Below are 15,792 nucleotides of genomic sequence, written 5' to 3'. Positions count from 1 at the left end.
ATCAATATGATGATGCTGTTTATCAATGAATCATTCATTTTTTATCACAATTCAAACATTTATAAAATGCATTTTATCAATCTGAGTTCTTTCTGAAAGGACATTTTAATCTGCTTTTTTAAATAAATATTTTTGCTTTATCTTTGATCAACTGATAATTAATAATATTATTCACTGTAAATATGCTTTATATTTTGTACAGACATCTTTTTGACATTGTGGTGAATGGATTCAAAAAGTTTAATAAAGAGCCCAAAGTGTTGTTTTTCTTTTGTTTGATCCTTTTTTTGGGTTTTCTTCAGATTATAAAAGCTCGACACAGTTGAACTCTGGGAGATTTTGGAGCGATGTGTTGGACAGAGCTCTCCATCTGCATGTTTTGGGAGGATGGCCTTCATCCCTCCAGCAGAGTTCAGAGTCTTGGAGTCTCAGTGGCGGCTCAGCACAGAAGTATTTACATGTTTTTGTGTCCTTTGTCAATACATATGCATCTTTCTATGGAGGGAATCAGCCAGTTTATCAGAGGATCAAATGGAAACATGTCTTATTTTTCAATATTTACAGATATATTATAATTAACCTGTGGTCTCTGAAAAAAAATGTAGATATTTTATTATTATTAATATTCTAAAATGATTTTGGGGAATCAAGCAGGTCTTAATTTACATGGATACCTTTTAAATCCAGTGAACATTCTATGAATTGGTGCCACTGTGTTATTGTGAGTGTTTGATATCAGAAGAAAGGCCCAAAACAACAAAAGTCCAAAGTCACACATTCCAAATCTATATATTCTTCACTGTAATATTTTCAGTTTTCACATCAGCTGACAAAACTGTACAAACAGTGAATGATTTGTTGAGTTTGTTTGTCTCAGAGTCAGAGAGCCGTGTCTCTGTGCAGTCAGAGGTTTTTGTACGGCGGCTCAGTGAGTTTGTATCACTGTGGTGGACGTTTGGTGGAGGAACCAGACTGGATGTTGGAAGTAAGTCAGTCTTAGAACTCTTTGATTTCTTCTTCTTTTCATTCCTTTCATTTCCTTTAATATTCAGCATGTAGGAAACTTTTCATGTTCGTGATTCATTATTTTAGAAACATTTTTGCTCTGAGAAAACAAGTCAGCTTTGGAAATGTAGATTCAAAACTTTTCTTCTTTCTTCTTTCTTTCTTTCTTTCTTCTTTCTTTCTTCTTCTTTCTTTCTTCTTTCTTTCTTTCTTTCTTTCTTTCTTTCTTTCTTTCTTTCTTTCTTTCTTTCTATAATAATCATTTGTTGTCAGACTCGTCATGTTTGCTTTGTTTCACTGAAACTGTGAAGTTTGAAGTTTAAACTCTGATGTTTTTATCGTGTCAGATGTTTCAAAGTTAGTTTGGAATTATGTGAACTGTTCAGTAACATTTGAAACCTCTATGAAGAACATTTGATGCTGATGAGTAGTTGTTCTTGTTTCCACTCATTCCTTCAGTCAGTGAGCATATTACTCCAGTTTTAGCTTCTCTTCACTGGCTTGCTGTCAATATTAGGATTCATTTGAAGATTTTATTGATGGTTTTTAAGCTCTGAAATGTGCTGGCACCTTTTTCATGTTCTCACCTCTGTCAGAGCGCTGAGGTCTGCTAATCAGATCATCCTCAATACTCCAAGATTTAGACTTAAACATAGAGCTGACCGAGCTTTTCCAGTCGTTGCCCCGAGTCTCTGGAATGCCTTACCATTTCATATTAGAGCTGCCCGAACAGTTTCTACCTTTAAGTCTTTGCTCAAGACTCATTTCTACTCTCAGGCCTTTAATTGCAGATAAAAGTGTTTTGTTTTTTAACGTGTGTTATTTTTGCTGCCTGTGAAGCTCTCTGGTTGTTTAAATGTTGGTCAAACTGTGATGATTCTCTCTGTGCTGATGTGCATGAGAGCTTTCTTAAAGGAAGTGAAACAATGTGTGAGTGAGTGACTGATGGAGCAGAAAAACATCTGGCAGAAACTTCTTCAAGGAGAACATCAAGTTGTGGTTCCTGTGCTCTAAGCTGATTGGTGTCTCCTAGGTGATGTGCGCCCCGCCCTGAAGGTGCTGGGTCCCTCCAGTGAGGAGCTGCAGCAGGGGAAGGCCACGCTCATGTGTCTGGCCAACAAGGGCTTCCCCTCAGACTGGAGGCTGTCCTGGAAGATGGACGGCAGCAGTGGCAGCATCAGAGGGGAGGAGAGCAGGACTCCCGCAGTGCTGCACAATGACGGCCGCTACAGCTGGAGCAGCACCCTGACACTCACTGCAGACCAGTGGGGGAAGGTGGGCTCTGTGACCTGTGAGGCCACCCAGGGCTCCCAGGCTCTGGTCTCAGAGACACTGAGGAGAGACCAGTGTTCCCAGTCCTGATGTGACTCACTGGGACTCTGATCCTGCTTTTCTTCAGCTACTGCTCTCTGTGTGCTCCAACTCTCTCTGTCTCTTTCTTTCTTTTTCTTCTCACATTAAAAGAAAAAAATCAAATCATAATATTTTCCATCTCATAAGGATAAAAAAATGCTAAAACAATCTCCTCTAGTTTGATCCTTTTGTGATTGTCTGCTGTAAAACTGATATTTGAACTTTTCAAAAGAATAAAAATGTACTGAGTAAACATGTTCTTTGACTCGCTGAGTTTAACAAATATCAAACATTTTGTAAGATTTATTAAGCCGACCAAAAGAAAAATGGCAGCAGAACACATTGAGTGTAATGTTGTGTAAAATGGTTGAATTCATTCTTATATCCACATTTAATATATTTGATAGATGCTGAGGCCATGTCAGTGGCAGATTAACTCTAATCTCTTCATAATTTCTAGTCTTGAAGCAGTTCTTTGACCTGCATTTTATTCTGACCTTGTGAAACAATAAATAATAAAGATTAAAGAGCAGAGAGTCATCCTTATCTTTAAGGAGAGATCATTTAAAACCATTTAAGATGATTGATCAAAGTCTGATTAATCAATTATTGGGCAATAAATGATTAAACTCTGATGGAGCCTCACAGCAGGCTGGAGTTTAGACACTGGTGTTGGCAGAGATGAAGCAGGTGGAGACTTGAATGAGGATCTCTGATTGTCCAGGATGAGGTGGAGATGGGGAGGAGGCGGGTCGCACCAATGAGAGTTTGAAAGGCAGAATGAAAGAAGAGCGCTGAGATTTAAAGCACACAGAACAGAAGCTGATTGGCTCGCAGAAGGAGGGCAAGAAGATGATTGGACTCAAGTAATGAGGACAGAATTGATCCTGACAGTGGAAGTGATGGTTTCAGAGATTTATCAATGCTGACGTGTAATGTTGCAAAGATGGACTGAAATGTTAAATATACAGAGTATAAAGAGTTTAACAATAATTGAGGAACATTGTTTGGTTCTGGCTTTTTTATGAGCATGATTAAACACACAAATGAAAATAAAAATATTTAAAATGTGATACTTGAAAATGTTTTAATTAAAGATATCACAGTATTTCTCAGTCACTAAAACACTAAACCACACTCCCTAAATCAAATCCACAGAGGCCTTAACACATTTCTCTAATCACACACTCTTCTTGCCAAACCGTGAACACAGTTCAGGCACTTCGACACATTCGGTGCAGCTCAATCGCTCTCTTTTCTGTAACAGCAAACACAGTCTCAGTCACTAAACACACTTCACATGTGTTTTGCTAAACCTTAAACACTGGCAGCAGAATGCAAACACAACTCCAACACCGCTGTCAGCTGTTACACTCAGCAACTTACAACTGAGCACACATTTGTCAAATGATGTGAGCAGAACAACTGTGCAGGACAAAAGTCAGTTTAATGTGCAGGCGGCACATGTGCATCTACAATGGACAGACACATACAGAGAGGCAGAGGAGGAAGAGCACGTGTGAGAGGTGGCAGATGAGGAGGAAGAGGACGAGGACCACTGAGCAAAGAAACCACGTCCTCGTCCACGAGATGACAATGAGGGAAGCGGGACAAAGGGTCCAACCCAATCTGAGCAGATTCTCTGTGGCAGCATCATCAGGGCATTCACTGTTCATGCTGTACAACCTTTGACACCCAGTATGCCACACTGCAGGTACTGTGACGTTCATTACAGTGTAATGTCCAAGTGTACTCTGACTTTCCCAGAATTGAACAACGACCACATGCGGGTGGCAGGAGCGCCCTTTTCACGCCTCATGTGGAAGTCCCTGGTCAGCGGGGTGGCAATGTCACCCTCTGTGCAGCCATTGGTAACTGGGGGGGTCCTCCACCATCATGCTCCACCTGGAGCCATACAACGCCGGACATCTCCTCACATGGGTGGTCTACAGCATCGCATTGCTGTGTGTGAACAGCTGGATCAGCAAGCAGTGCCTCTTGTATACGTCATAGTTTGGGACACTGAAATTTCACCGTGCTGAGGGGTTCACAAACAACCAGCACTACATGAACATGTTCCATCCACCTTACAGCCCCTTCCTCAGTCCAATAGAGGAGTTTTTCTCTGCGTGGAGGTGGAAGGTGTTTGACCGACAGCCCTACACCAGGGAGAATATACTGGAGGCAATGGAACATGCATGTGACGATGTTACTGTAGAGTCCTGTTAAGACTGGATTCGGCACATATTATTATTTTATTTTATTTATTTATTATTTACGTATCGTTTGTTTATCTACATTCATCACTGTCATGTCACTCTGACTATGGCACTGTTTCACTGTACACACTTGAAATAAACATTTTCTGCTGACTACGTGTCCTGGATGCTGCGTCTTAAATTATTTGATGTAGTGTGTAACAGATGGTCTTTGTGAATAGGTTTTTTACTTGCTGTGTGTTTGATCTCCCCACAGTGGTTGGTTTTGCACACAGATCACTGCTTTTTGCAGTGATGGTTTGATTTTGACAGGAAAGTCTGGGATTTTGGAAATTAGCTTTGAGTTTTTGGATTTGTGTCAGGAAATGTGAGACAGCAGTTCAGAAATACTGTAATACAATGTAAACCGAGCAGCTCAGAAACACAGATTGTTCCATTACCTTCAAGTGTTTCATTTACCTTTGAACAAAATGTGTTACTTACAGCATTTTGCTCAAACTCATGAATGAATGTCTTTGCTCTTCACCTGAGTAAAGATTATCCACTGTAAACCTGAGGTCAAAGGTCATGATTAAGCATTTTCTCATCCAATGTCATGTTGCTCATCTTAATTTTTTAGTAAATCAATAAAAAGCAAAAAATTAGGAGGATCATGATCTCTGACAGTCAGTAATTTTTTAAAGTAAGTAACTTGTCTTGATACATGTTTAATCATGTGTGTGTGCTTGTGTGTGCATGTGTGTGTGTGTGTGTGTGTGTCCTCAGTGAACTGTATCAGTCTCTGCAGTAGCTTCCAGCTGCAGCAGTCAGTTCACTTTCTGTTCAGTCTGACTGAGGGAGGTTTTTGTACGACTGTTTTTCACTGTGTGCCCACCCACTGACTGTTAGGATAGTGAAAACTCTGACAGTAATAAACTGCTGCATCTTCAGCCTGGACTCCACTGATGGTCAGAGTGAAGTCAGAGTTTGATCCACTGCCTGTAAATCGAGCTGGAATCCCTGATGCTCGAGTGCTAGCACCGTAAATGAGACGTTTGGGAGGTTTTCCATCTTTCTGTTGGTACCAGGCTAACCAGTTGGAGCTATGAACATTCTGACTGGTCCTACAGTTGATGGTCACAGATCCTCCCACAGCAGAGCTCACTGCTCCAGGCTGAGTCACTGTGATCTGTCCTCTGGACTCTGAGGATACAGAGACACAAACATAAAGCAGCTTGATGGTTTTGTCAGCTTCATTTCAGAGGGACAGATGTTGATAGAGGAGAGGAGTTTGATTCTCTGGACTTTACCTGTGAAGCAGCAGCAGAGGAGAGTCCAGATGAGGACGCAGATCAAAGTCATGTTTTTGATGAGGACGATTTCTGTGGCTTCTGTTGTGATGAAGGACAGCTGTCAGTCATCCAGTGTTCAACTCTCAGGACTATAAAGTCTCCCAGAGCACTGGAGCATGGTGCTGCTGATGCAAAGTGGCTCTCTATGGAAATGCTCTGACTCTGATAGTGTCTTGTGTCAAACACTTGATGATATTTATCAATGAATCAGTTTCTCAGAATGTTTAGTCCAAAATATTTCAAAATGCATTTTCTAATATTAGTTTTTCTCTTGACAGGATATTTCTCCATTCCTCAATAAATATTGATCTTTGATTCGCCAGTTAATTAAATCTTCAGATCATTGGTTGGAAAAGTGTATTTTTTTCTTTCTTAGATCTTAGGTTACAACCACACATATATGAGTATCTTTTAAACTGAGAATTTTGTGCCTTTATTTTGAAAAACATCTCTGTCTACAGGAAAACAGTAGAAACTATGTAATGAGCATGCCCATGCGATATATGGCAATATGACCAAAACCATAAAGAAATGTTGGCCAATCAGAAACCTACAAACAATTAAACAGCACACAGTCTAATAACATAAAAAGATAAAGTTGCACAAATGTTACTTACTTTAGCAAATCTGGCCCTAAATATTCTCATTCACTATAACACACTTTGCAGTGATTGCAGTGACTGCAACTCAGCATCAATTTGTTAAAATCAATTATTTCTCTTTTAAATTATTTTAAAAGTAGTTTTAGGATAACAGAACAACCACATGAGGCTGGAAAGACTCGAGTTGTCCTGATCTTTGTGTTTTCTGTGTTGTGATGTAGAGTGTAATAACTGCTCAGCATTGTTATCATTTTGACTTTTTCTGTGCACGAAAACACTGAACACAGAGAAAAGTTTTGATGCATTTGTGAAGTTTGAGCAGTTTTGTGAATGTCGGCTGAACATTAAGTTCATTGTTTAAAGTTTTAGGAAGTGCAGAAACTTTAAAGATATGAATCTTATCTGTGGTGGAAACACTGTCAAATGTACATAATAATAATGTTGGGCTGTGTTTCATTAGTTTTTATTTTAAAATTACACTCTTATTATATTATTAAATGATACAAACAATCCTTCATGTTGTTGAGTTTGTTTGTCTCAGAGTCAGAGAGCCGTGTCTCTGTGCAGTCAGAGGTTTTTGTACGGCGGCTCAGTGAGTTTGTATCACTGTGGTGGACGTTTGGTGGAGGAACCAGACTGGATGTTGGAAGTAAGTTTATTCTGTTTTTTCTTTTTATGTAAATATGTGTAATTGTGAATGTGAACAGTATTGATGTAGTAGTATTAATATTCCCATTATACCATGGTGGCTGACCTCATCAGCTTTGCCTGAACTTTATGTCGACATTTGAGTCAAACTGAAATGAATGTGATGTGTAAATAATATAAACTTTAATCATGCTGTGATTGTTTTCTAGTTTTCCTCCACAGTTACTGTAGCTAGGATGAATTAACTGTTACTGTCCTCATGTAAACTGGACAGATTGAAGATAAAGATGTTTTTATTGTGTCAGATATGATTTCAAATTTAGTCTGAAATCCTGAAATTGTTCAAAAACTGATTAAAATCCACATGAAGTAAGTGGTGGTATGAAGTTTTTATCTCTACCAAGTAGTGTATTACACAGATCTGATGATTTTTAAGCTTAACTTGTTTTATAAATGTTGTCGCTTTTATTTCCAGAGTAGTTTGAACATATTTCAGGTCAAACTGTGATGATTCTCTCTGTGCTGATGTGCATGAGAGCTTTCTTAAAGGAAGTGAAACAATGTGTGAGTGAGTGAGTGATGGAGCAGAAAAACATCTGGCAGAAACTTCTTCAAGGAGAACATCAAGTTGTGGTTCCTGTGCTCTAAGCTGATTGGTGTCTCCTAGGTGATGTGCGCCCCGCCCTGAAGGTGCTGGGTCCCTCCAGTGAGGAGCTGCAGCAGGGGAAGGCCACGCTCATGTGTCTGGCCAACAAGGGCTTCCCCTCAGACTGGAGGCTGTCCTGGAAGATGGACGGCAGCAGTGGCAGCATCAGCTGGGAGGAGAGCAGGACTCCCGCAGTGCTGCACAATGACGGCCGCTACAGCTGGAGCAGCACCCTGACACTCACTGCAGACCAGTGGGGGAAGGTGGGCTCTGTGACCTGTGAGGCCACCCAGGGCTCCCAGGCTCTGGTCTCAGAGACACTGAGGAGAGACCAGTGTTCCCAGTCCTGATGTGACTCAGTCTGATCCTGGTTTAAAGCTCCTGCTTTCATTCTGTGCTCTTTAACAATCTCACTCTCTCTTCATCCTTGTTGTGTTTGTTGCTTTTCGTAGAGTTGATGTTTGTAAGGTTTTTCAAATAATAAATATCTTTCTTACACACATCTTTGTATTTCTTGCAGTACTATCATTAATCAGAAAATGACCTCAAAGGGAAAATTACATTTTAGAACAAAAACAGATTGACATGTTTTGTTTTTCATGATTTTAGAACTGTTGACGGTGTTCTCATATCTATTTAAGTTTAATTCATATTCCTGTCTTGCATTTTGCTCTGAGTACGAGGATTTTAAAAACTAAACACTGAAGATTTTTTGGGTTTTGAATCAAAAATAATTTAACATGAACAGATTAACCAGAAATAACAGAAATCCTATAAAACTCTGCTTATGTATATTATGTATGATCCATCCGTAAATGAATACATCAGACTTTGTACAGATGCACAGCAGGCAGCAGTAATGCAGGTCAAAAGTCATGAATGAAGGTAACATTGAAACAACTTTGAAATCAGCAGACATGTAAAAATATTACATCAGCCAACAAATGTAACATAAAGGAGACTGAAATTTAAAATAAAGAATATTTTACATATTTAAACAAAACAAAGAAAAAACACAGCATGAGCAAAAGTAAGTATTGTAACACATAAAATTTCATACTGAGAAATCAAATGTTTAATGATATGTTGTTGACTGCAGCCAAGAGCTGATAGAGTCAGTGACATCATCATTGTGCTGCTGGTGTGTGATTGGCTCTGAAAGGCCTGAAGAGCCTCTGATCAGCACTGGCCTCTGAACATGTCATGCTGTTTGACCCTCAACAAACACTGAATAATCAAATCATTCATGACATCATTTGATTTCCACCAGTAAAAACATGTTAATTTACTACATCTAATACATCTACATACTCTTACATGGGACTTTCTGGGATCTACAGGCCGAAACTTTAAAATACAAACTTGCAACAATGAACACAAACAGGATGAATCTTAACAGGAATGTGCAGTTGTGTGATGATGATCTTTGTCTTCACAAACTGGATGTATTTAAGATGTCTGTGAAGAAGCACGAGGTAAGGTCAAAGGTCATGAAGTGGATTGATTGTCACACATTCTCACAGCTTGTCTGTAGATACAAAGATTATATTGAATGGATGTTGTGAAGCTGCAATGGATGAAGTAATCAGATACATATTGACTAGTGGTGTGATGTCAGTGCTGCTGTGTCCCTGCTTTTGTGGAGGGGCTGGGGTTGGGCTGTTTGTTCCATATCGAAGCTTCAGAGTCGCACCGTCATCACTAGTTTGAGCCAGTCTGCCTTCCCCCACACCGCTCTCACCTCAGAGTGACAAACACAAAATAATCCCCTTCTCCATTTTTCGTCAGAACCGACCCGAGGATCTCTCTTCTCCCCCATGCCCCCTCACACCACCAGTCTGGGAGTATTAGTCAGCTTCAGAGTTATTCATGCATTCAGTGGTAGCCCTTTTATAAATGTACATTTGGGACGGAGTGACTCTGTTTAGTTTGGCATAGGTTTGGTTCTCATCAATCGTTTTCACACTTTGCAAACTAAGAAGCTCAAATTTCGTGGTTAGACTGGCTGCTGATTTTTATGTCAGTTCTTTTGAGTCACCTGTAAATAAAGTTTACTGTGAATTTGAACTCCACGCTCCTCCATGACTGCATCTGAATCCCTTTGTTTGAGTGTACAGCACTGATGACAAGTGGTTAAAGGGGTACTTTGGAAAGGTTTAGTGTGCTTAATGACAGTTTACACTGTGAGTGTGTGTGTGTGTGTGTGTGTGTGTGTGTGTGTGTGTGTGTGTGTGTGTGTGTGTGTGTCCTCAGTGAACTGTATCAGTCTCTGCAGTAGCTTCCAGCTGCAGCAGTCAGTTCACTTTCTGTTCAGTGTGACTGAGGGAGGTTTTTGTACGACTGTTTTTCACTGTGTGAACACATACTGACTGTTAGGATAGTGCAAACTCTGACAGTAATAAACTGCTGCATCTTCAGCCTGGACTCCACTGATGGTCAGAGTGAAGTCAGAGTTTGATCCACTGCCTGTAAAACGATCTGAAATCCCTGAATCTCTGCTGCTAATATAGTAAATGAGACGTTTGGGAGGTTTTCCATCTTTCTGTTGGTACCAGGCTAAACAGTTGCTATAAACATCCTGACTGGTCCTACACTTGATGGTCACAGATCCTCCCACAGCAGAGCTCACTGCTCCAGGCTGAGTCACTGTGATCTGTCCTCTGGACTCTGAGGATACAGAGACACAAACATAAAGCAGCTTGATGGTTTTGTCAGCTTCATTTCAGAGGGACAGATGTTGATAGAGGAGAGGAGTTTGATTCTCTGGACTTTACCTGTGAAGCAGCAGCAGAGGAGAGTCCAGATGAGGACGCAGATCAAAGTCATGTTTTTGATGAGGACGATTTCTGTGGCTTCTGTTGTGATGAAGGACAGCTGTCAGTCATCCAGTGTTCAACTCTCAGGACTATAAAGTCTCCCAGAGCACTGGAGCATGGTGCTGCTGATGCAAAGTGGCTCTCTATGGAAATGCTCTCACTGACTCACACAGGGATCAATATGATGATGCTGTTTATCAACACTGTAAATCAGGATAAATTGAATCTACTTTTAAAAAAAAACTAAGGTAACTGGTTGCCTTAAATTTTTGAAGTAATGAAGCATCAGTTGAATAAGTGCAGTGGACTATGTTCAATGTACTTGAGACAATTTTGGAATGGAGTGAAAGATCTAAGTTAAATTGAAGATACTTAGTTTAAGGAATCACTCACCACCCATTTATTTCACTCAGCTTGTTAAGTAAGCACTGCTCCATTACCAATTGAACTAAACTGTATGTTCTAATTGACCAAACGTATCTGTTATAGTTGGAGTCTCTACCAGCTGACAGGGTGAGAGACAGGGTACACCCTGTACAGCAGGGGTCACCAACCTTTTTGAAACTGAGAGCTACTTCATGGGTACTGAGTCATACAAAGGGCACCAGTTTGACACGCTCTTCTGAAATAACAAATTTACTCAGTTTGCCTTTAGTTATACATTATCAATAATGATTAATGATACTCATCTATGAGAAGACACTGATCATGTTAATGGTTTCTCCCAATAATTAGCAATGAAAACAAGGTGGGAAACATATCAATATTCAGCACTTTATCTCTTTTAATCTCAGTAATTGTCACATTTTTAGATAATCACTTACATCACTACATTTCATAGGAAAAATGTCCAATTTTCACTAGCCATTCACAAACATTTTTTTAGCAAATCATGAACTATGTTGCACCATGTTTCAAAAGTTATTATGTAATGTTAAAGAAAAATCAACTTACATATTTTTAAATAAATCTTGTCACATTTTGAACTCATGACCAAATCTGCTGCATTTTTAACAAAATTATAACTTATATGTCATGAACACACTTTTAAATTGAACACAATTCCTCAATATTTTAATTAAACTTTGCCATGACACTGCCATGTTGCCACTAACATCTGGCATTGGTTTCTTTATTAGTGAGAAGACTGGCATTGCATGCTGTTCACCAGTGCACTGTAATCTGGTGTGTAACTTGAAACTGCAACTGTGAGTGCATCTTTCAGATGTGCATCAGTGAGGCATGTTCTGTGTTTGTTCTTGATGAAGTTCATGTCAGAAAACGCTGATTCACAGAGATAGGTTGAACCAAACAGGCTGGCAACCTTCATAGCTGCTGTGCATACACCACTGTACTTCTCTGTGTCAACAAGGGACCAAAAGTTTGGTGCAGTCTGGTAAACTTTGAGGTGTAGGTCATTTTGCAATGTTATGATTTCCATCTCCACCTGTCCAGCATCCAAGTTGAATGTTGCACTTAGTTTCTCAGCAAAGTATGTTGTGTCCACATTCATGAAAGGATTGGAAATGAATGACACACATGGCTCAAGCTGATCAAGATCACAAAACCTATTCTCAAACTCTTGCCCAAGTCTGTTTATGACTTCACAGTACTTTTCTGCAACTTTGTCAAATGTGTCAGATGCAGAAGCATTGTTTTTCAGCACCAACTGCACAGAGGGAAAGTGCAGCACTTTTTTTCTCTGTAAATCCACAGAGAAAATGTTCATCTTGGCTTTAAATGCATTTAAAGCACTTATCATATCAACAACAGTTTTACCTTTGCCTTGCAGCTCGCAGTTCAAGACGTTTAGTTTCCCACAGGGTTATTATAGTTAACGAAAACGAACGAAATAACGAAAACTGAAATTGAAAAAACATTGTCGTTAACTGAAATAAATAAAAACTATAATTAAAAGGAAAAAACGATAACTAATTAAAACTGAATTGTGAGTTTACAAAACTAACTAAAACTAACTGAAATAATCGATAAACTTACTTTCATTTATTTGTTTTTTGGGGGGGGTTTTTAAGCCTTGTGGATTGATATGAAATCATTGTTTCCGCTCTCCGAGTTTAAGCTGGGAGCGCCACAGGACAACTGTGTGAGTGCGCATGTGCGTGCGCTCACCGCGCTGGTCCGCAAAGTAATGGCTGCGGTCTGCCTAGTCCCGTATGGAGGTTCTTTGAGTACAAACACCTGCACACGACCACAAGGTAATTAACACACACAATCCAGCTACACAAGCATAAATGCGGACATGAGGTCGGCAACTTCTGTAGGTTGTGTACAGAGGCCGCAAAGACCCTGCAGGTTTAATTAGCGAGCATCTAACCAAGCTAGCTCCAAAACAGAAGCAGCTTCAGGTGGTGAGAACATCAGGATGCAGCTGGATTTGAGCTTTGACTCCTTCAAAGAGTTTGTTTTTGTTTAACACCACATGTAGGCGTTATTAATCTGCTGCACTGATGCTGAAGTTTAATTGTGGAGTTTATTGTAGAATTTATTGAGTTTGGGAGTTCATGTTTTTCTTTGTTTCTCCCTGGTTATGCTCATGTGTGTCCTTAATATTACACAAATTTAGCATGTCTTGTGAACAGTTGGTTGTTGACTATATTTCTTTAAACTGTATCTTTTGTCAAGTTTTCATTACACAATAGTCACTTTTGCGCCTTGAATCTTGCACCTGATTAGGTATGAAAATACTAAAACTAATACTGAAACTAACTGAAACTAACTAAAACTAAGCATGAAACCAAAAATAAAAACTAATAAAAACGAGCAAAACCACTCTGAAAACTAATTAAAACTAACTGAATTAGAGAAAAAAAAGTAAAAACTAACTAAAACTAAACTATAATGTAAAATCCAAAACTATTATAACCCTGGTTTCCCAGTAATGTCCGTCAAAAATGCAAGGTCAAGGGTCCACTCTGTGTCTTCTAGCAGTGAGACGTCTTCGCCTTTGGACTGCATGAACTCTTTGATTTCACCCAAAAGTGACAAAAAAAGAAATAAAACTCGTCCTCTGCTGAGCCATCGGATTTCTGTGTGTAGCAGCAGTTCACCATATTCAGCTGACATCTCCTCCAATAGCACCTTGAAAATCCTGTGCTGTTTAGCTTTGGAGCGGATGTTGTTAATTATTTTTACAACGGGAGTCATCACGTGCTCAAAGCCGATCACTTTTGCACATAACGCCTGCTGGTGAATGACACAGTGATAATGCAGAAATGTTGGGAAGTCTGGGTCACCTTTACAGTGAGCGATGAAACCTGTATGTCGGCCGATCATAGCAGGAGCCCCGTCTGTTGTCACCGCCACCAGTTTTTCCAATGCTACCTTCTTCTGCACGAAAAACTCCTTCAGCGTGTTATAAATGTCAACTCCCCTCGTAGTTGTCTTTAAGGGCAGTAGTGTCAGGAGTTCTTCTCTTGTGGAGAAATCTTCAAACACCATCCGGATGAAGACCAATAGCTGCGCTGTACTGCTGCCGTCCACGGACTCGTCGCACTGGATGCTAAACCACCTGCACTTTGCCAGATCCCGGTCCAGCTGATCGGCCAGGTTACCAGACATAGCTGACACTCGTCTAGCCATCGTAGATGCCCCCAGTTGGACGTCGGAGAGAGTACAGATTAGATCGGTTCCATTTTTGTCGTCTTTAAGTACAGTGTTAGCTATTATCATCATTGCTTCTTTGACAACTGCTCCATCTGAAAATGCCTTCTTCTTCTTGATCAGAAAATGTGTAGCTCTGAACGAGGCTTCGGTTGCTTTTAGTGACTTTTTTCCCGCCCTCGTGAAAAAAGATTGTTGCTTACCCAAAGCTGCCTTTAGCTCACTGGCTTTTTCTGCACGTAGTGCGCTTCCCGGTGGGTAGTTAGCATGGTAATTTTTGTGACACGTAGTGAAATGTCTCTCAATATTGTGCCGCTTTGCCGTCGCTACGGTCGCCCCACAAATGAGACACACGCAGGTTTCTTTCACAACCGTAAAAAAGAACTCCTTCTCCCATTCCTCGTTAAAGTGATAAGTTTTCTTTCTTTTTTCAGCCATATTTTTGGGGAAAGAAACTGCACTCAGCGCCCATCTTCGCTGTGTCCGCTAGCCTACGTTCCATTAGCACTGGTTTTGTCATGCGCACAATACTGACCATTGAATTAGAACTAGAGTAAGTCAGAGTTCACCCTAACTTTTCTAAACGTCATGTATAATGAGGATATTTTTAAGATACTGTCATTTTTAAAGCTATATAAATGCAAGTGTGATTATAAAAAAGAATAGCAACAGAATAAAAATTTTTTTAGACACAGCTCACTAGTGAGTTGTGCTATTTTTAGAACGGGCCTGCGGGCGACTCATGTGGTCCTTGCGGGCGACCAGGTGCCCGCGGGCACCGTGTTGGTGAGCCCTGCTGTACAGGTTGCCAGCCTGTTGCAGGGCCAACACAGAGGGACAGACAGCCATTCACACCTGTGGGCAATTTAGAGCGACCAATTAACCTAACCCCAGTTATTGCATGTAATTGTGGGAGGAAACCCACGCAGGCACAGGGAGACACACAGCCAAGGTCAAACCCAGAACTTCTAGAAGTTATTCTAGCTGTGAGGCAGCAGTGCTAACCACTGCACCACCGCGCTGCCTGATATATCATCAATCCAATATCATCAGTCCTGTTAAAACTGGTATAAACTAGATTTTTGGTTGGTGCAAAACCTGATGATATTGTAACGTTGTAAACACACTTCCACAGTCGGCGATATTCACAACAAAGGTCGTCTTTATTAGCAGAAAAACGGCTGCTGTAGGCCACAGCCACGCCAACCACAACTACAACAGCGGAACAGCAACACACACACACAGGCAAGCTCTCGGTCTTTTCTCTCTCCCCATGCTGCCTTCACGAACCTCCCGAACAGTCCGAAATCCCACAACATCAACACGCTCTCTAACTAAGAGAATCGCTACATTGCCCCCCCTCACTAAATCCCTCGCCCCGAGGGATCCCGTACAAAGTCTCTGAGGTGACCTGGGGGTCTTCTCTGCCTCTGCAGCCCCCTTGTAGACGACACTTGGGGCTGTGTCTGCTGTCCTGCAGCACCCTGCTTTTGATCTGGGATGGGGTGCAAAAGTGGAGGAAGCTGTGGGGCAGTAGAAGGGGGCACAGTC

General features: G+C 40.6%; 4 gene segments (V, D, J or C); 2 read left to right on the top strand and 2 right to left on the bottom strand.

Annotated features, from left to right (window-relative positions):
- Positions 1-875: 875 nt before the first annotated feature.
- On the top strand, positions 876-2,515 carry LOC115787829 (Ig kappa-b4 chain C region-like). The segment is given in 2 exon segments: positions 876-985; positions 2,039-2,515. A coding segment is annotated over 1 exon segment (258 nt).
- A 2,921-nt stretch (positions 2,516-5,436) lies between these two features.
- LOC115787721 (Ig kappa chain V region 3381-like) lies at positions 5,437-5,922 on the bottom strand. The segment is given in 2 exon segments: positions 5,437-5,759; positions 5,867-5,922. Coding segments are annotated over 2 exon segments (375 nt in total).
- A 1,104-nt stretch (positions 5,923-7,026) lies between these two features.
- Positions 7,027-8,222, top strand: LOC115787720 (Ig kappa-b4 chain C region-like). The segment is given in 2 exon segments: positions 7,027-7,159; positions 7,826-8,222. Coding segments are annotated over 2 exon segments (462 nt in total).
- Positions 8,223-10,151: 1,929 nt separating this feature from the next.
- On the bottom strand, positions 10,152-10,634 carry LOC115787719 (Ig kappa chain V region 3381-like). The segment is given in 2 exon segments: positions 10,152-10,471; positions 10,579-10,634. Coding segments are annotated over 2 exon segments (372 nt in total).
- Positions 10,635-15,792: the final 5,158 nt, after the last annotated feature.

This window comes from Archocentrus centrarchus, chromosome 11 (assembly GCF_007364275.1).
Source record: "Archocentrus centrarchus isolate MPI-CPG fArcCen1 chromosome 11, fArcCen1, whole genome shotgun sequence".
Taxonomy (NCBI): domain Eukaryota; kingdom Metazoa; phylum Chordata; class Actinopteri; order Cichliformes; family Cichlidae; genus Archocentrus; species Archocentrus centrarchus.
This window is presented reverse-complemented; position numbering and strand designations above follow the sequence as displayed.